The sequence below is a fragment of the Ptychodera flava genome, chromosome 6 (genome assembly GCF_041260155.1).
Source record: "Ptychodera flava strain L36383 chromosome 6, AS_Pfla_20210202, whole genome shotgun sequence".
Taxonomy (NCBI): domain Eukaryota; kingdom Metazoa; phylum Hemichordata; class Enteropneusta; family Ptychoderidae; genus Ptychodera; species Ptychodera flava.
In genome coordinates, this window is record NC_091933.1 from 9,224,345 (window position 1) to 9,245,761 (window position 21,417).

General features: G+C 38.5%; 3 protein-coding genes across 5 annotated transcripts in view; 1 reads left to right on the forward strand and 2 right to left on the reverse strand.

Moving 5' to 3' along the window:
* The window catches only part of LOC139134774 (S-adenosylhomocysteine hydrolase-like protein 1), a 54,500-nt gene extending 50,227 nt beyond the window's left edge, over positions 1-4,273 (reverse strand). The window contains exon 1 of one of the 3 annotated variants that reach the window (XM_070701826.1): positions 3,910-4,273. In XM_070701826.1, the coding sequence (XP_070557927.1) occupies positions 3,910-3,978 (69 nt within the window). In that variant the 5' untranslated portion in view covers positions 3,979-4,273. The remainder of the gene's footprint in view (positions 1-3,909) is intronic. The other 2 variants (XM_070701821.1, XM_070701822.1) reach the window with 2 other exon arrangements.
* Positions 4,274-14,929: 10,656 nt separating this feature from the next.
* Positions 14,930-19,007, reverse strand: LOC139134776 (NOP protein chaperone 1-like). The gene is made up of 4 exons (XM_070701828.1): positions 18,835-19,007; positions 18,085-18,138; positions 17,121-17,257; positions 14,930-16,309 (listed from the first exon to the last, which is right to left on the reverse strand). The coding sequence occupies exons 1-4, from the start codon at positions 18,980-18,982 to the stop codon at positions 16,064-16,066; spliced, it is 585 nt and encodes a 194-aa protein (XP_070557929.1). The 5' UTR covers positions 18,983-19,007; the 3' UTR covers positions 14,930-16,063.
* An 89-nt stretch (positions 19,008-19,096) lies between these two features.
* The window catches only part of LOC139134775 (solute carrier family 41 member 1-like), a 28,892-nt gene continuing 26,571 nt past the window's right edge, over positions 19,097-21,417 (forward strand). Inside the window, exons 1-2 of the mRNA XM_070701827.1 lie at positions 19,097-19,338; positions 19,549-19,983. Of these exons, the coding sequence (XP_070557928.1) occupies positions 19,189-19,338; positions 19,549-19,983 (585 nt within the window). The 5' untranslated portion in view covers positions 19,097-19,188. The remainder of the gene's footprint in view (positions 19,339-19,548; positions 19,984-21,417) is intronic.

Here is a 21,417-nt window from a genome sequence, read left to right on the forward strand (position 1 = left end):
AAAGGCATGAAACGTGCCAGTGTAATGGTACACTGTATAATTTCACCTTTGGTGGAAAAAATATGGCAATGACGTACATGCATTGTTTTGTCACTCCATGGTTGGCTGTGATTGACTCTAATGCAAAACCATGTACCACAAAAGCCGAAAAATCAAAAAGTGAACAAAATGGTGAAGAAGTCTTACCTGTAGGCACGCAACAACTAATGCACTAAACCTGACATTTTACTAATACAGCAAGCTTAAATGACTGCTGTGTCTATGATAGCAAGACCTTCAAATGTATTCAGGCATTTCCAAAAAAGGATCAACACACTGTCATACAATATTCAACCTTATCATGACAATTTCACCATCAGGTCAAGTTAGTTCAAACTAGTGAAGCATTACAGTTATCATATGGTACATATTAACAAAAATTTGAACATTTGAAGGCCCCTGAAATATGAATACATAAATACTGTAAACATGATTGAATCTTACTTAGGGTTTTCACTCAATGCTGCTTTTTACTGACTTAGCAGATGAAGAAGCAATACTGTTTGGTATAAACCAATGATGGAAATCGAAACTTGTTAATTCTCAGGAATCAAAGGTTGACGTTTCTTGATATCAAACTGTGACAAATGTGCGGAAAAGGGTACTGATGTGAAAGTTGTCAAACAGCAGGGCAAGAAAAGTGACGATTTTGTAATACATGCAATATTACATGAGCCAAAAACATGTTCCAGGCCATATACATCATTATAATATGCTATTGTCTGTACTCTTCTATTTTATGACTGTTGTTATTCTTTATGTTACTTATGGTAGTGCACACCTTGAAAGTGAACTACTAAAAACTGTTGCTCAAACTTTGCTAAAGGAATCTTTCAACCATACTCTTTCAAAATCAGGAATAAAAATTGGGGGTTACTTCGCAAATTTTGGTACAAGCGAAATAAATTACCCGGGATTTTCTGATATTTGAAATTCAAAATGGCTGCCATCTCTGCATTAACTGTATGAAGAAAGATAAAATTTTCAATTTTCGAGAAACTAAGATGATGAAAATTTTTCTCACACCAAGGGCTTTAAAATGAGCCCCTGTAAGAGGTAGCAGAAAAGAACTGTAAAAGTTTGAGAGTCAAAATATCTGTCGCCGGGGCACATTCTTTTTCAATAATGTAAAGAAATGTCATGAAGCCAATCTGCTTTTGTGAATGCACTTCCCTTTTTTAACATTTGATTAATATTTCTGTCAATGACAACTTCCCAATGTCTTGAACTAAGTGGACCAACAGTTCACTCTTTCACAGAAATTTGTAAAAATTATTGGAAAAGGATGCCAGTCACATTTTATAAACACACTAAGTACTAGAAACTTCTGATATAACTAGCCAATTATACGGATGTATAAATTTCTTATAAACAACATTAATGTATAACATACTGAAAAATCAGTGTAATTGCTATTTCGAGATCTCTGGAAACTGTAACCTCAGTTATTGTTGAATTCTTGAAACCACAAAATTATTTGGTGCAAAATTTTCTTGATGAAAATTTTATCTCAAAACTACATAGGCGAGGCTGTTTACGATTACTCTTACAATAAAAGTGATATGAAAGCCTTGTCACTTTTTCATTGTGTGGACCAGTTGATAACTGGATTGCCATAACATTTATAACAGATTGCACCGTACTCTTGTGATAACACTCAAAAGCTTGGCCTTGAAGAACAAAACTGAATTTAAAAACATTATCATGTCATGTGCATGCTTAAGTTATGAATGGAATGTTTCACCAATATGACTGAGCCACTCTATTTCAAACTGACTTTTAGTGACAAACATATCACACAGCAGCAAAAAAAGGCAGTTGCCTTGTTTGACGTATATTTGGTTATTTTTATGTCACAGTTCTCAATGTTTGTATATTCATACATGTATAATGAACCATTGGGAAACTGTATAATAATTCATCATATTCCTGTTGTGTTTTTATTTTCTGCCAGTACTTTTCTGAAAATACGCCTTGGGGAGGTTTTGAGAAACTCAAATTTTAACAATGCTCTTTAGGTCTACTGGTTGAGCAGGCTCATTTTGGCACATGTTGAGTAAAACTGACTAATCTTCATAAAAATTTCATTTTCCCACACAGGGTATGGTAACAATTTTGAGGTGTAAATATCTGCAATTTGTGGCTCTGACCTTAAACTTTGAATGATGAACCCTGATTTTTATTCTTGATGATGAAAGAAAATGCTGGAAAATTTCCTTGCAGAAATTTTGAGCAAAAGCTTCCATCTTTCTGCTGTCTTTCTCGAAAATGCTCTGGAAATTGCTTATCTGGGGAGACTATTATATATCTACAAGAGCAGAATAGCAGACATCTGAGAGCTAATGAATGAACATATTTTCATCACAAAAATAAATTGAAAATTTCTTACATGAAACAAAAGAGTCAAATGCAGGTTTGCCTAGTATGGCAACTTTGCTTTTCTTTTCTTTAAGTTTTAATATATTTTTAATAAATTTTAATAAATTCTCAGAATCACCATTTTAAACTATAATAATTGTCATCTGGGGGCTTTAATATAGTTGATGTTCTTTTATAGACTAGATTCTAAGAATTAATGTTTTCAGCAAAATGATAATGATCTTTTATTCCTGGGACCTAATCAAATCTATATTGTTAAATGATTCTTGAGAAAATCCCTTCACCAAAGTAAAGTGCTTCAGCCTGTTTAGCTTTTGAACTTTGGTATTCACTCTAAGCAATGTGCGGCGGCGGCACAGAAGGTTTATATTCAACTGGTAGATTGTCACTGTTTATGGCACCAACTATGGAGGGACTGCTTATGGTAACTTACAGAGTCTGAAACTAGGGCTATCCTTTACCTGATTGGCCGTTTGGAAATAGTAAGAACAAGTTTCAGGAAACCAATAGCTATGAGCTTCTGAGATGCTACACATTATTAGCCATGGTCGCCTAGCTGGAAGTGAGAGTAGAGAACTAAGCTTGTGATCGATAATGGCAAGCTTGCCAAGCAAAATTTAACATTTAAGAAATGCGCTCTTTGGTGGCACACGTTAGCCCGTACATGCCGGCTTTTCGTCGACCTCAGTCAATGTACTAAATGCTACTCCAGCCACGATGTCGCAATTTCATTTTATTAGACGCTCATATGACGTCATACGCGTAGGGGGAGTATACGTAATAACAGCCTGCTCCATTTTAAAATGTGGAGGTGCCGTGCGCTATTCACGTTACGCGCAAACTCAACGAACCTGGTGTGTGAAGCAGACGGCTTTATAACGCAGCTGAGTTTGCCGGTTTGAGAGGCCGTCAACTGAGTTGTACAAAGCATTGTACACGATGTCACCCACGTTTTCTAATGAGCCATTTTTCCACTAGGTTCTACATTTTCACGCCATCCAGCAAATCTTTCCTTGATTCCCAGTTTTTGTCAAGTACTTGGTCAGCCGTTAATAGGTTGGGCAGGAAGCCTGCCGTGGAATTTCTGAACTTCCATGTCGTGCGTGCGCTTAAATTTCTAACCATCGGTCACCGGGTCCCAAACAAAAGATAGCGCGACCTTGAAACACAAACTGTGTTGACTAATTGACGTCAGTTTTTCCGAAGGTCCTACATTCTACGACTCTCTCAATTCAGAGTACGGAAAAACGCAGTTTACCGAATAAAGATCATCAGTATTGTGTGGAAGGTCGCTTGTCGGTGGACAATAGAGGTGTCTGCTGCATGTTGCTGTAGGACAACACTGCAGTCAGCTGTAGGCTGACCTTTGTGTTGAAATTTCAATCGATGTTCCAACACGTGGTGATCTCAAGAATTCACCTTTGGGCCAGTTGTAACAGATTGTCACCTGCTGGTTACCAACAGTATCACACATACTGAACATGAACTTACCTTCGGCTCCATATTCTTGCTGGTAGGGCCGTTAGTTAGTTTACAGGCCGAATAGTCCAAGTCACCCATAGTGGCGATTACGAAGAGTCACTCACTATGCGCGTGTACCGGGCTGGTGTCTTGGGTAAGGGGAAATTTACAGATTTAAAAAAAGATAGTCTAAAATCAGTATTTTCTTCGATGACGTCAGCTGTCAGCGGTGTGAAGTACCATATTACACAACTTTCTGTGAGTATTAAGATAAAACACTTGGTAACTATCGTTATTGGGAATCGCAGAGCTCCGCTGTACCATTCTCTTCTGTCGTTGACATGGTACAACCGAGAGAGACACCGGCCTCGCGTAAGTTAGTCCGCTAAGAATTAACCATTTTTGGAAGGGGAGTCGATATTCTTTCTGTTTGCATGGGCGGTAAAAGATCTTTTTATTTTACTCGATACCTACGCTAGATGAATCATTAGTACATTGACTTTCTGAATTTGGTATAATGTTACTCGTCATTGTCACTAACAATGCTAAACCGATGTAATTTCTTTCATCTGCGTGAGCACACCCCTTCTAGGGATTAATGGTTTCTGCTTTTGGCATTTTAATAGTATCCTATGCACTCTTCACTAAGCTTATGGCCAAACTATCGATTCGTTTCTTTGGATTCTTTGTCAATAGCAACAAAAGGAACTAAGATTTGTATGATTTTCGATTCTTCTTTTAACTTTAGATGAAGGACGAATGATGGCGGCCATGGCGTAGATTGTACAGTAGCCTTGGTATGGCCAGCGATATGGTGAAATAAGCAAGAAGTCCTTAACACGTGATGATGAACGAAAAGCTGCAGGGTTTCATTTCTCGGGGGTTTCCATTGCACCATACCTTTACAAAGACAAACTTGGGGCAATCGTGGGTTCACGCGCATGCATTCATTGGAGGGAGCAGCCTGCATCCTATGAAGGGAGGTACATTGAAGAATCAATGCATAGGCGCACTGTGAAGCGCATGCACACACGAAACTGATGAGGGCGGGCCTCCAAAACTCTCTATGGCGGGCCACAGTCACTATGGTAAGAGGGGCTGTGGTCGGGCTAATCATGGGGGGGGGGGGGAGGGGAACCTCCATAGGCTTATTTTGCCTTGCTTACGATGCTGTGTGTTCCCGGCGTTGTATGTGGTGGGAGGCCGTATCGCCGGGAACATACAGCATTCTACGCAGGGCAAGGGCTAATCATGCACTGATACTGATGCGAAGTTTTCAGAACGAAAAGGTTTCTTCATAAAGTCCCCCCGGAGAAAAAATCTCCGAGAGGGATTGGGTTGACATTCGCCTTCGTTGAACAATCCCATGGTGTAACTAGCATATATATTATGAGCTTACAAGCATGGAAATAACACTAGGCTTCGTGGTACGGAGAACTAAAGGATTTTCCATTCGTAAAATCTATTTTATTACACCGTACTTTGACGGCACATATTGTCCTACAAATTTCTGTTCCACTTGGACAATATACGTGTAATTATAATGACAGATACTTTTAATCAGTCGAGCCTCTAAATTTGTCGTTCAGGCCTACTTGGGATACAACGGTAGGGCAAATAGGAAGTGTTATCGGATTTTACAGAGACAAACAGTAAAAATAATTGGAACTTTTGTCAACTGACACGGAGGTATTAAAGTGACTTGTACTAGTTTGCGGGGAAAAACCCAAACCCCCTCGAAGTCCTGCTATTAAAAACCGAATCCGACAACGTTGTAAAGCATACCACCCATTGACGCATTGACGCGTACTTTACACCATGTTCTCACTATCACGAGTCGTTTCGAAAAAGAAAGTGTGGTAGCACTAGTTATTTAGTGTAAGATGGCATTCCACAGCATGTAAAACTAATTTGAAGATAGTGTTTTTCCGCTGAAACAAAGAAAGAGCGGAGATATGAATCCAAACCGAAATTATGTTCTTGGCTTTATTCCCTGTCAAACATATATTATGGCACCACTGGTGGCGCCGACTTTGGACCCTGGTTTTAGTAGGCCCTTTATCAAGGACATAATTGATGTTGTGACCCCGAAGGCTTGGTGTCCACTGTTACGTACATGTCTAGTGCAATATTATCTTCAATCAGAAATGAGCTTCAGTACAAAAATACACTGAAATGAATCAAATCTGACAACGATATTGCAAAGATTGAATCTCATTATTTCTTTATAAAACATTTCAGGTTTGAAGTTCGAAAACATTTTCCGCGGCCCGAAAATGCCTTTCGAAATTTGTAATAAATACGCCGGCTTGGTAAACCGCCACATACATTCACAAGCCATCATACAAAACGGTGTTTATTCACTAGTCTTTCAAATTTGGTTAACACACCGATTTTGGAAGAGTATCCCTGTACATAACATGTCGTGACGGACCAGTACTGGGTTGGAAAACACTATTCCGATATTTCCATCATCTTCGAAGGCACGAAAAGGACCTTATCAACTGTATACAGAGAAGAAAAAATAGCTTCGCAGTCCATAAAAAAAAAACAACAACAACAACAACAACAACAATAACAACATACAATCTGCTTTTTGGGGAAAAAAACTAGCGGAACAAAATCAACAACCGTTCTTCCATGACCTTACGTTGCAATACTGATTGTTAGAACGTTTTGTGCACGCCCAGGTACAGAGTTATGCGATTAGCTACGCGCTTCACACATCTTATATTGTACTGAGAAGTGCTGTATTGAGGAATTTTTGAAGTGAATTATTGATGAACATCGCTTTGCAAGATTCTTGAAGTTATATGGCATGCTACAAACCCCATGTCTATATTTACTTCGAAAGACAGTTGTGGACAATATATATATATATATATATATATATATATATATATATATATATATATAATATATATATATATATATATATGAAGGGGTTACGCTTCACTCAACTCCAACTTGCCACAACAAACAAAAATTACTAACAAAGCAATGCATATTTGAACGTAAGTATATAATATTTTATGCTCATACGTTAGGAAGAGGAAATCCAGCGAGAGTTTGTCAAACATTGACCCGACATTAAAACGACGCTAATAGTGCCCTCCTAAAATAAAATGGAGGGCTCCCTAAGTTCTGTAAATCCAGACCGGATGATCTGTGGTTTCGTTTGCTCAGAGATTTTCGTACATGCATTTGTTTGCTTGTTCATAGTCTTAATGGCGTACCTGCTGTCCATAGACTGAAATCATTATGATTGTCGATATCATTTCTGTTTTCCCTCACGTTTTATTAACGAAAATAAATGCTGCACGTCAGAACAGGCAGACTGGAATGCTGTGAAGGTGACCCTGCCCAGCAGTCTGCAGACAATGAAGTATTTCGTCATCAGAAATGTCAACTCGCCTGGGTCAATGGACACGCATTGTACGTGGTGCAGCGGTCCAACTTATCTGCATGTAATGACTATGAGACCTCGTCCACAGAAATGCTCGACTGCTAGCCTAGCCTGGCTAGCTGTCCACAGACGAAAAGTACAAGGCAGATGCAAACTATCATGATACCTTGTTGTGTGTCAGCGGCATATTACAGTCTGATATTACGTTGATTATGTTCTAGCAATGAAATCGGTGGCGTTTTTGTTTCTCTTTTAGGCACGGCATTTCCGCCAAATGCTGTGAATTGGAGCGACGGTGATCAACAACTCCGTGGTGTAGCTTTGCCAAGTACCAGACCGTTAGACAGCTGACACTCGTACAGATAAAAAAATTCACCGGTAGAACATGGGTGCACCTCCTCATACATCCGGGCTCTGCTATAAATAGCGAATATCGATGAAATATTACCCTTTAATCAAAAAGTCGACAGCCTTAAGTCGTGTTCGACAAATGTACTGATGCAAAAAGAAATACTCTGCAAAGTGTTACAAGAGTACAAAAACGATGTAAAACGATGCTTTTTATAGTTTGGATCGTATTTTCGGTTTTCAAAATTTGTACAAAGCAAAATCGATTAATATAGAAAGAAATAAGCTTAGGCCATCAAAACACGAGTTTCCGACCCGTCTAGTGAAAACACATATGCTCAGTTATACCAACCTGAATATTGATGGCACGATTACAGCAAGCTTATTAACGTTATTGTTAACGTTAAAATAACCATGCTATCAGCCCCCCCCCCCCCCTACACACCATCTCGCCAAGCCACGAGTTTTAATTATTAAATCTATTGATATTGTATAGTTATGCAATTGCATGCACTGACAGCCATTAACATCGGTTATTTCGACGCTTACGTCACAGGGAAAATATTGTGTATGTTTAGTCGATAAAGACAGCTTAATTTGGGGTCACTTTAAAAGTACATTTCTTCAAGATCATCACAATACCCGTAATGAAGTTGATCGAAAGAAGAATGCATATGGGCTTGTTGTCAGTGTAAATCATTGTTAAAGTATTTTTCAGTATCGCCAGGAACGTCTGCCCTGGAATGGGGAGGTTGGCGGCGGACTGTACTCAGTGTGTACTATGTACTAGTAGGCAAGTAACATTTTTGAGATATCAGCGAAAGGTGACACGAAGAAGTCCTGAAGCTTTTCTGAAAAGACCGGTGTTCTTATTTGAAATATCTCTCGATCAATGTTCAAACAAAAGCCTGGAATTTACGTTATGGGCACGATCATCTTGCAAATAAAGTCCCCGGTATTCACGATCATAGTGACAATAAGCGTTTATAACGTGTATGCTTGTATTGGCACGACCATCTTGCCAATAAACATTGCATTGACGGCGTCACTGAAACGATCTTGGTGCAAATAAGCAAAATACAGTGATCGTACCAACAAGGTGCACGCCTCATTGTACACGTGGTCAAGTATTGGGCATTAGATAGTCGTCTAGCAACAAGGTCAACCGAGGTCATCAAAAGTCGGAGAGGAGATTTGACAAGGTTTATGAATGTCATGAGAAGGAAAGTTACAGTTCACCGAGTTGACAAAGTTCTAAACGAAGAAGATGGTACCGAGAAACATTGTTGATGTCAGATGACCATGCATCGCTCGTTGAGAATTAGGGTGGTGCGATGTGATGATTAACGCCAACGCCTGGTATTGCAGTATATCTGCCATGGAATCGACGATTCAGCAAACTTTTTCGCGCAGAGAGTTCATCATCAGGGCACATTTTATGAGATGGAACGACAAGAATCATGGTATTTTGAGTGTAGGAATGCATTAGGCTTGCTTGGTTTATCTTTCTCCCTGGAAAGCATTCACCAAGGTCAAGATCCAGTGCCATTTTTTTTCTTCAAGTGTCCACTGAGCTCAATACTGTAACCACGTTGTAAACAGTTAGATGACACAACCTCGTGACTAAGATTGGCCTTTTATCTAGGCCTGGTTAGGCTAGTTATGACGACATCTGTAGATATACAGTTTTTCGCTTTTTGTTGGTGTATGAAAGCACATTTATATAAGGTAACCTCGATCATAGAATTTTTGTGACCTAATTGTAAAGTTTCTGTTCGAAAAAAACAGATGGATAAACACACACACAAACAAGCAAACAAACAATAAAAGGCTCAAACTACTCGTGTACGTCGGTCGAATGTGGACAATGCTAACGTGTCCCCATGTTCAGTACAGGGGATTTATTTCAACCGAAAACTAGTCTCAAACACAAAATAAACAAAACAACACGTCAAAACAAATAGAGAAATTATATAGATAATTAAATACTGACAAAAAAAAGCAAGACAAAGCATGAAAACATTGAAACATACGGCTGACATATATGACCGCGAAAGACATGTTAATCACCGCCATCACTATTGTATCCCGTAAACACTCATGCAGACTGGACATTTGTATTCGCTATATTTTCGTATTTTTAGTCCCCACGGACACCGTCCGGGGGGACTTATAGGTTTGGTCATGTCCGTGCGTGTGTGCGTGCGTGCGTGCGTGCGTGCGTCCGTCTGTCTGTGCGTGCGTGCGTCCGTTCACGCAGATATCTCAGAGATGCCTGGAGCGATTTCATTCAAACTTGGTACACAGTACAAGGATTAATTCATATGTCATACAGATGCACGTCGATTTGTTTTGTGATACGATCCAATATGGCTGCCAGGCGGCCATTTTATTACGATTTTTTCATGTACAGAGCCATAACTTAGGCATGTTTCAACTGATTTTATTCAAAGTTGGTACAAGGACATTGACCAATGTCATAGATATGCACGTCAATTTTTTTTGTGATACGATCCAATATGGCCGCCATGCGGCCATTTTGTTACGATTTTTTCATATACAGAGCCACAACTCAGGCATGTTTCAACAGATTTTATTCAAAGTTGGTACAAGGACATTGACCAATGTCATAGCTATGCACATTAATTTGTTTTGTGATACGATCCAATATGGCCGCTGTGCGGCCATTTTGTTACGATTTTTTCATGTACTGAGCCATAACTCAGGCGTAACTCAACCAATTTTATTCAAACTTGGTACAAGGACATTCACCTATGTCATGCACATGCACATTGATTTGTTATGTGATATGATCCAATATGGCCGCCGTGTGGCCATTTTATTACAATTTTTTCATGTCCAGAACCATAACTCAGACATGTATCAAGCGAATTTATTCAAAGTTGGTACAAGGAGATTGACCAATGTCATACATATGCACATTAATTTGTTTTGTGATACGATCCAATATGGCTGCTGTGCGGCCATTTTGTTATGATTTTTTCATGTACAAGCCATAACTCAGGCATATCTCAACCAATTTTAATCAAATTTGCTACAAGGACATTAACCTATGTCATACATATGCACATTTATTTGTTTTGTGATACGATCCAATATGGCCACCGTGTGGCCATTTTATTACGATTTTTTCATGTCCTGAACTACAACTCAGACATGTATCAAGCGAATTCATTCGAAAGTATTTTTATCACAGACCTAATGAAGAGGACTCTATCCTCTCTGAGGACCTGTAATCAAAGTACCCATTAACAAGTGGGGACTGTGTCATCAACGATGACTTGTTATTTCGTTAATCGAGTTAATTTTCAGTTTAGGGGAGAACCATTTGATTTCTGGGGGGGTATGGAGGAAGAGGGTATGGGAGCAAATTTTTTTTTCCTGTCAGAGTGACAGCAATTTTTTTTTTCTACTGTCAGACCTGCATCAATTTTTTTTTTCCAAATGGAGTAGCAGTGCAAATTTTTTTTTTTATTGGTCATCAAGTTTGTAATGCGTTGTATATAAGGGACCCGTCATTATTTACGGCCTGAAACTCCGAAATTTCGAGTGACCCCCCCGCCCTTCGCCAACCATGATGAATTTGAGTAACCTCCCTCTCTAACTCTGAAATTTTGACCGATCCCCCACTTAGAAAAGTTAAATACCAATACATGTAATTGTAAAATTCACAAAATACAGCAACAGTAAAGACCTATCAAATCCTGACGTACCCTGCTAGACTATCATCAGTTATCTCATGATGGTTCAACAAAGGTGAACACATCAAAATGAAATTCAAAGTCACAATAAAATAAAGATATAAAAGATCACGCAGTATCTAATCATATAGTATATTGTTTAATTTGGATGGATATTATGACAGGGTTTTCACTAGGATATCTGACCGGGCAGAATTTGAAAGTACAGGGGGAGAACATGAGAGAGGCTTAGGGGGAAAGTGTCACAGGGGCTTTCCCCTATCTTGCATGGAAATGTTTAAGATATTGATGTGTGCAATGGTGCAGTCTGGTGCAATCTGAGAGTTTTTTTAATTTGTTTACTAAGTGAAACTGTTAGAATACCCAAGGGGGAGAGCAACGAGAGGGGGTTCCCCCTCTCGTATTGGAAATTTTGAGAAATTGATGTGTTTAATGGTGCAATCTGAGAGGAGTTTCAGTTTATTTTGCACTCGGTAAAACTGTTTGAAAATGACATTGAACACTGATATTTTTTACATTTTTTTGCATGATCAGTTTTTGAGTCACAATATTCAACAACCAAACAATGACAATACAATTTGTGAAAAACAGTTCTGTTTGCCAGAGACTGAAGACAAATGAATATACAGGAACGTAAAATCTGTGACCTTCTGGTGTCATTTCTCCAGCTGCCAGCTTCTAATGAAAAGCCTGAATATGGTATGTTTGCGATCCGGTGTTTGTGGTCAGAAAAACAAGGCTCACACATTGTATTTCATTATATTTGTTGTTCCTCAATTTTTCATTGTCAAGGTACATCTTTCTAACAATTTATATCAAGAAAATAATATATTGGTTTTAATACTAGTTTATTGACTCCTGTCTTGTGTTTTAAATTTTCACAATTTACAGAAGTCAAATAGTCCCCTTTAGATAGTGCCTATGCCATTGAGATATTGCAACAGAAATCCTGCAATATGATTTCTTGGGTCAGAAAAGGGAAGGAAAACATTGAGTGTACTGAGGTGTAAAGTAGACCTATGTAGTGCATGTTTATATCATAAGTGCTGGGGAAAGAAACATAAGAATTGCTTGTGGTAAAAACATTTGCGCCGCCATAGCGCCGGCAAAGAATACATGAGAATAAGTCTCCAAATTTTGCTTATTTCTGGTGCATTGTGACAATTTTTTTTTTCTCTTCTGTCTGTTATGACAATTTTTTTTTCTCAGGCCATGACAGGATCAATTTTTTTTTCTTCTCTCTCACCTGGTGACAAATTTTTTTTTCTCAAAATCCTCCATATCCCCCCCAGAAATCAAATGGTTCTCCCCTTATTTAATACCACATTAACTGATTTAGCCAGAATGACCGTACCCTGAGCGATCCAGCCGCACCTATTGCATGCATAATGTACAGCTTTCCTATTTACATAACTGCCGGCCGGCATTCAGAGTACAAGTAGTGTCGCCTTAGCTCAGGTCACTCTGACCTTGGTAAGAGGAGCGTGTCATCAGAGACATCAAGATGGGAAATGTTCCACATTCCGGTGATCCCTAGACAATTGGCCTTCCATGCATGAAAACATCAATGATTGATTCGATCTGTTTTTTATTCATGACGCAACAGATTTGCATTGATATTCTCATGACGCATTGGTCCAGAAATAAATAACCGGATGCACTATTGGAGGCTCCAGCACGCTCAGAGCAATAGGATAGCATATACCCTCCACTGAGAGGGGATGGGGTGGGCATTGGGAGGGGATATGGTTTCGACACGCGACCTGTCCCTGGAAGACGCATTTGCTCTATCGTAAGATGCTGACCTTCGAAATACCATGCTGGCTTGCTCTCCATATTCACGGACCCCTGTCAATCGTTTGTTATCGGGGATATTTGTTATCGGGGATTTCATTTTCAAAACCTCGACGAAAGGCAATAGACATTCGCTTGTTTGCCACATGAACATTCTTTTTATTGACACGGTAATAATTTACCATTTTGCTGGTGCGAATTAGAGCGCAACAAAGCCATTTCATTTGAACGCCATGTTCTCATGAAATGAATGCCGTCCGAGGCTAATTTCATTGATCATGTAAGCCTAGCAGTTTCAAATTCATTAGGAAGGAAATCCTAATCCCAGCACAGTCAAAATAAAAACCGATCAAATTCACATTGAAATGCGTCATAAGAGGCAATCCCAGGCCGATTGAATACGGAATTTTCCGAAATATTTTATAGCCAACTAATGAAAGTACATGTAAAACCATGCAAATTGTTGACGTAAACGACTTGTTCTTTCGAGGAGTTAACATTCAATGGAATGTGGGTTTTTACATTTTGTGACACCATGCGTATTGTGTCACAGTTTGACGGTATGTATCCTGAACCAGTCGCAAAAGCGCACAATTCCCGCCAGCAGCTTCGGCCAAGAATCGCGCCCTCTCGTGAGCTCCTGAGTGTATTTTTGGTTTGGCGTGTATCACTATATCATAACTTGTTTCTCATGTGATGTGCAGAACCCCTTGTCAATCAAGTTCCACATATGAATTTGGCTGTCAGACAATTGTTGCTGTATATTCATACTGAGAAATCTATGCTATCTTCTAAAATCTACAGGTGCTTGTAATATAAATACTAGCAAATCATATCATAGGGCCATTTGGGTTCTTTGCAGCAATACATATCAGACCATTTTATGATGTTTTGGTACTCACATGATGTATGTGTGTAGACTAAGTCATGAGATACCGAATAAAAATCTGTACACCTTACGATAATTCATTTAAAAGTTTTTTAAAGAACTACAGAGACAATACAATGTACAGCACTGACCAAACATTGACAGTTCACAAGTGTATTTTACCTCACTTTCATTTTGACTATGAATTACCTCTTGGGCATGCCTATTGACATTGTGATGTGTGAGATGACCTAGCATGTCTATAACAATGTCAGAGATGGCCCACGCTGTGTTGTAGATTTTCTTCCACGAATAATTTTCATTACCGATCATTTGATTGCTACAAGATTTTGGTAATGCGAGTCTAAATGAAAACTTTTAAGAATTCTTCAAAACTTTTCAAATTAATTCCACACAGTTATCAGCCTAGTTGGTAGCTATTTTGTGCACCATGATGAAAACCCATCATAAGTTCATCAGAAATGGTCACCCCAATTTGTCATAAATAGGTCCACAATCACCACTGATAACAACGGGTCTGGGCCAAACCATGGTGGTGAAAGGGTTTAAAAGAGATTTTTTCCTGTCAAGTAAGTATTACACAGCTAGAAGATCACAATAGTACAGATTCCTGATGAGAATTTGTTAATTTTTTTTCATACTGTCAATAAAATGCAGATACTAAACAATTCATCTTTTATAAATGGCAAAATTTCTGAAAACCTACCTCCATGAGAAACAGGCTCTTCTACATTTGCTCTCTGTCCGGTTCACTGTCTGACGATGTCAACAATGTACGTAAACAAATCCACACACAACAAATCACTGATAAACACATACATTGAATGAAGTCATGCTAACATTGTCACACACAACTTGTTTGTCAAGTAGGAAATATTACCACACAATAGATTTCATTTCACAGCAGCTGAAGGATCACTAGTTCACTGACCTATGTAGTTTATTACATAAAATCATAAATCACAAGTTGCATGTCATACAAATAGTATATTTACATTACAAAGGTTTCTTATCAATTGTATTGACGAGACACGTGTAATGTAAACAAAATTGAAATCAACAGCTTAAACGCCCCACTAGCTGATATTTCAACTTTGTTTTTATGATTTTACTTTCAAGTTAAAATAAGTTTGTGAGAATGTACTAATATAGATGTGTGTATACACTTATTATTAATTACCCGCTGGGACTATATATGCAATTTTGAACAAGATAAAGATTACACTGCGATTAAATGTTTGCCCAAACATTAAATTGCAGCCCCATGCTGAAAAGAAAGCAAAAACCATGGATACTGTGCATATCTGCACTGAAATCTTCAAATAAACTGCACAGAGAAGTCCAATGTAATGCATGGGAGTGACTGTTTTCAACTGTGACATTGTATGTTCTGTTTCCTTTGTAATATTACCAATTTTTGAAAATGGTGAGAAATCAAAATGACTGTTAAAATTTGAATTTTAACTTGTCAAATGTGTCACGAAGGAATGTTTTACTAATGCAGTAAAAGCCCATATCTCTTCAGAGGGTAGAATTCAGAGAAAACCAAGAGAGAATAGATAGATAATTTGAGGCCAACAGATTTCAAGAGTTACAGCTAGTGGGGCTTTAATCAAGATGAGGTATAACTTATAAATCAAAGTAAAAAACACTGCCAAAACGTTAACATCATTGGTTATCACACATTCCCTTCAGTGAAGGGACTATGGTTATCATCATGTAAGAGCCCTTCAATATTCTATTTTGTGTTACAGGTACGTGTTAGATAATTTAAAACCTAAGTACCTCCTTCAAACATGACAGAATCTGACAGATGAGAACATCGGATTTGCCAATCTTATGACATAGCTGTAACTGCATATTTGACATGACACCCACTTGAGAAAAAGCAGTTTGCAGCCATCATGGGTTTTCAGGCACAGAATGACAATTAAGTCCAGCGGTGCACAGATGAGATTTCACAAGACTGTCTTTCTGAATCCAAAGGTTTAACTTCAGTTCTGAGAGGAACGTTTTATGTTCATGCTACCTTGAAATGCTCTCTTCAATACTGTCATTTGTCTCTGAACTCAGCTCCACTATATCCGCTCTCTTATTTTTCTGTGTTTTGGGTAATTTTAGAGACTTTTCGGTAACCTCACCACAAGGCAGGACAATCTCATCGTCACTGTCATCACTGGATATATCATCATTTGATTTGTGATTTTCATCAGAGTCCAATTCATAATCTGAGTCACTTTGATCACTGTCTTCTTTAAAAAGGGCGAGATCCTATTAAGTGGCACAAACAGAAAAAACACATGATAAGTTAATCTTATAAATGCCATTTGATACAGAGAAAGTTCAACTATGATGATACATATTAAACAATATATAACCTACAGAGGGCGCTGTCTTAGATAAAGGCAATATGATCTCAGGATGTATTGGTTCCAATTGAATAGAACAAGAATGTACATTGTTTCAACTTTTAAACTCAGCCACATCAAAGACAACAATAATTCTGTCTTTTTACACATTGGTAATGCATTGACAGACTGATATAAGCTAAACCATAGACAGTTGAGACTGTCTATGGCAAAACATTTCCTACAAAATTCAGAAAAAAATTCAAAAAGATCTATTTGTGCAAAGCACCAAAGACACCACTGGGATTCAAACTCCTGCAGAAGAGTTTGAGATCATGGAACAGTCCTAAGAAGGTGCACTCATTTGTGTCAATTATTATTGTATGGGTAAGCAATTCATCTTGATTGCATGACGTGTGGTATACCAGCTATTATTCTTCCAATAGTGAGTGTATTTAAAAGAGTGGTCATACTCACACTATGCAGCATATTTCAGTTACTTTTCAAAGTGCAAACATAAAGAGAATATCATGCAGGAGGGATGTCAAAAATTGATGACTTTTTTGTTACTTTCCCCCATTTAATACAAAACCAAACATGTGTCAACTATACTTCATAGCATTATTGGAATGACACTGTTAGGAACAAGGCAAAAAATGTAAAGCTTAGCGTCTTTCCAAGTTGTGGTGGAACAAGACGGCTGACTGGAGAAACTGATCTACAGCTTCATTTACCATTTCAATGACTGGTCCTGAAAAGTTGTCAACATTCTCGATATCAAATTCTGATCTTGGAATATTTTCCATCTTCTTTTCAAGTTCATGGTTGGCTGTTGACAGCACTGGTAGGAAATCTTTTACTGACTGAAGTACTGGAACACAGCAAAAAGAATAAAAATTCTTGTAAATGAGAGGATGTTCTAGATGAGTATCATGCACATTTCAACATTTTATCGAAAGTCAATTGTGTATGTATTTTACAAGTCAACAGGCTAACAGCTCAACAACTAGGTTATGACGTTTCAAATCCAGAGAAAAACTTACAAAATAAAAGTCAGAGCTCAGTAAGGTGGTTTGGAAAATTTGATAATGGAAAATATTGCCCGTCATGTCATTCAACTTTGGTGACATGCATAATATGGAGTGTACGCATCAAAAAGAACAGCCAAGGACATAATTGTGGTTCAGTCTCCATGGATACTAGTGCCATTTTATGTTCAATGTTTTGATAGGATATGTTGTATTTATGCCATTTAAGCATTAAAAAGTACTGCCCCCTAAAATGTCAAGTCTGCCCCTAAATTTTGCTGAATGGGGCGGGACTTGCCCCCCTTCGGTGAACATGCATGCAGAGAAAACAGTGGATGTACAAGTTGAGCATAAAAGATAAATGGGTAAAAAATTCTGCAGAATCAAAATTTGTTGAAATGATGCGCACAATGTTGCAGATCAATAACTAATGCACAACTTCATATCAACAAATGGAAATAATTTGAGGTTCTAATATTATCGGCTGGAAGCCGAAATAAAGTTTCCATCATAACTTTAAAGGATTATCCTACGTATTTTTTATAATAAAGTCTCAAAATAATATAGCAAAAGTGTAATATACCTATTGATATATATATTTATGAAGTGGAATTGCATGTATGATATGGTTTCTACTGAGATATTACAGTCTACTGAAATGTTAGCTTACCTGAAGAAGGGCCTGGCTTGAATGTTTTTCTTGGATTTAACAAAAATTTCGCTTCTGAGGGGAAGAAGGTTAAGTGTTAGTAGAAAAACAATATTGTAATGAAAATCTGTTTTATGCCTACAACAGCAAGTTCAGTAAGTATAATCTGCATTTGATGCATGCCCACAACCCTGTCACTCCCTTTGCTGTGCAATGAAAAGCAGAGTGGAAGGGAAACAGTCATGCAGCAAGTTTTTATGTCCTGAAGCACGGTATATATATATGCATCTTTAATACAACTATATATTCATATTTATGAAGAAAAACACCAATGAACTTTCGAGCACAAAAAAATTACTTGTGACACATACCCTCGAAGGTCTATATTTATAAGGGACAGACCGTTTACGTTCCTTTGTAGAGTGTTTAAGAACTGCGAGTTTGTAATTTTGTGGTCAAAATGCTGCACTTTATTGTACTATTTGTCCTGTTGTACGAGTGACCAGTGGCGGCGCTGTCTGCACGATCGCGATGAGGGGCTGGCTATCATCAAACGTGTTTGGCTGGTGTAAAACTCTCGACTCATCCCATCACAAAGCAGGGGATGCTACGTGTTTTCTTTGTGCTGGCATCGCCTGTCTAACGTCGACTGAGTTGAGTGCCGTGCCTTAGTGGGATATGAACACAAACACAACGTCATTCGGCAACGGCAAATGCGCCATATCACACGTGCACGAGCATAGTTAGCATTTCACGCTGGTTAGAACTTACCAAAGGCATTTCTCCCGACATTTAACAATTCTTTCGAGTGTGCCTCCTTGTATTGGGACGGAGTTTTAACCTCCGCTTTATTTGAAGGAATTACGGCGCATTTCTCTCCTGACTCCGAAGGCTTACTTCTGTCACTGCAGGTCGCCATGTTAAAAGAGCTCTCATCCTCGTTCACGATCAATACATTTTTGACCGATTCAGATCACTAAACGTCAAATAATTTTAGCACATAAATCGACGGCATCACTGTACTGTGCACGAATTAAGATACTAAGCGCAAAAATATTGCAGATTAATACCACATCGATATTATGGAAATATTTGCTTTGTTGTGCAAAATTGTTTTGGTAGAGGATGATTGATGAGTACGTCACATTTGAATGGACTGTACGGAAGTCGCCAAGCACAGCTGAGTTGGCACGTAGACTAGTATTATTATGGATACCAATTACTGAAAACGTTCATCAGATTCAGCATATGGTCGACGGCTCGTTTGTAGTCGGTGTGAGTTAAAGTCTTAGCAGCAAATTCAACTAATCTGCAATTTTAGCAGTCGTGTGTAGGCATGGAGACGTCGATCGCTTGAACTTGACGTTTCCGTTTAGCCCAAAACAATTCGTATATAACTTTTAAGTCGGTTCACCGGCTGTTACCGTTTAGACTTTCAGAATTTCATTGGAACGGTTGTTACACTTATGCTTGTTTCATGTTTAGAATGAAATGTTCAATAATATGCCTGTGTCAGAACGACAACCTGGCACGGCTCTGAGGCAAAGGACATCCAGCCGGGAGAAATCTGATGACGAAGACGATATGGTTCCTCACGCACAAGTCCCATTTGCAAACAATGTAGACTTGGATTTGGAAAAGGCTTCCGATACCAGGGAAAACGCCGTCAAGAAAGATGGGAAGGCGAAAGAGAACGGCTCAGCCCACGACTTGGACAACTCCCTCGAAGACATATTTTCCAGCAATTCACAGGCAGAACCCCTGCTACCTCAAGGAGATGGAGACAATGAAAATGACAAGGACGCTAACAAACCAGCAACGGAAGAAACCTCGTGGAGCATAGCACTCCAGGTCTTCATCCCATATCTCATAGCAGGCTTTGGTACTGTTGGTGCAGGAATAGTCCTCGATATTGTTCAGGTGAGCGTGCTGAAAAATAATGTAGAAATGATAAAGTTGACTTGTTTTTGCAATAGAGATAATCTTCCTCTATGTTTTTCTGTTACAAATATCTTTATCGTCTCTTTCATGTTTTCAACTCAAAATTGTGTCATTTGCGCTGTACCACTGCTACTTATATGGTGGTTAATTATACTGTCACATAAAATCTAGAAGGAGTAGCTAGCTGCTAGCCATATTATCCATTTATCGTACTATGCATAATGGCCCGTGGCTGTTGTACGTCGAAACCTATGTCAATAAGGAATGCAAAAGAATATCTATGTTTACGAGGTTTTCCTATTGTGTCGAGTTTTAATTGGATTAAATAGTTTTTTAGTGCATCAGTGATAGACTAGATGAACATATGTGACTGACAACCTGTGCATCAGCTGACCCAAACTTCCCTTCAAGCTGTCACACACACAGCCTGAACAGGTGCGTGCGGTAACAAATGAGATAATAAGCTCAGTGGTTGCTGTGAACAACTGGATACCATGGGAGATGAGGGCTAGATTCTAATTTGTAGTAGAAACCTGACATGTGACAGTCAGTGCCACCACAATATCTATCAAAAGCCTCCAAATTTTGTTCGTACAATGTATGTGTTTGTGTTCGTTTGTTTTTTACTCCTACCGTAAAACAGTTTTTCTGTTTTCATTTAAAAAAAAAAAAAAATTCTCTGTCAGGGCAAATTCTCAAGCAAAGACACCAAATCACTTCTTTTAATTAGAATCATAAATACGTGACACAGAGGCTGCATCATGCCATAGATTTTTAATTACAATGAAGACAATGGAAGAGGTGATCTGGAGGTGGCTTCCGCCCTTCAAGATGTCTCACGGTTGTGATAGTCATCATTTGAACAAAACTTCAATTAAAGACTCCCCATTCCTAGATACAATATACCTTCAAGGGGCATGACAGTCGCTTTCTATCATATTGACCCATACACTTTTGCACAGTTGTCAAAATTTTGGGTATCCATATGGTCTGTGTAGATTTTGCAATGCTGTAACATCACACTGCATTCATTTACACCGTGTAGTGAATATATTCACACACCATATCAAAGTAAGGCAAGCCACAATTATACACAGTGCTCTGTCTATGGAAGATTACAAAGGAGTGAAGGACTTTCTTTGTATAGCTGTCTGAGCTACGACTTCAATGGTCTGAGCCGCAACAAGAATTTGAGGAGAACAAATTCACAGTCAGTTGTCTTGTCTCTGAGGACACAACTGCTCCCACCTTTTATTGTACCTTGGACGTAAAAAAGGATCCATGATTGTACTCAGCAATTATGGTCCACTGATTGTGAGACAACAATTGATTGAAAACATTCTCTAAAATACCTGATAATCAGGTGAAGAAGGGTACTTTTAATTTTAATGATTTGGGCTTGTGTTGGTAATA

Bases quoted from the DNA above. Each gene is read 5' to 3' on its own strand.
- LOC139134776 (XM_070701828.1), bottom strand. From the start codon at position 18,982: ATGGCGACCTGCAGTGACAGAAGTAAGCCTTCGGAGTCAGGAGAGAAA. The intron at 18,139-18,834 runs GTAAGTTCTAAC...TCTTCCCCTCAG, and splicing joins TGTCGGGAGAAATGCCTTTG to AAGCGAAATTTTTGTTAAAT. The intron at 17,258-18,084 runs GTAAGCTAACAT...GCTGTGTTCCAG, and splicing joins CAAGCCAGGCCCTTCTTCAG to TACTTCAGTCAGTAAAAGAT.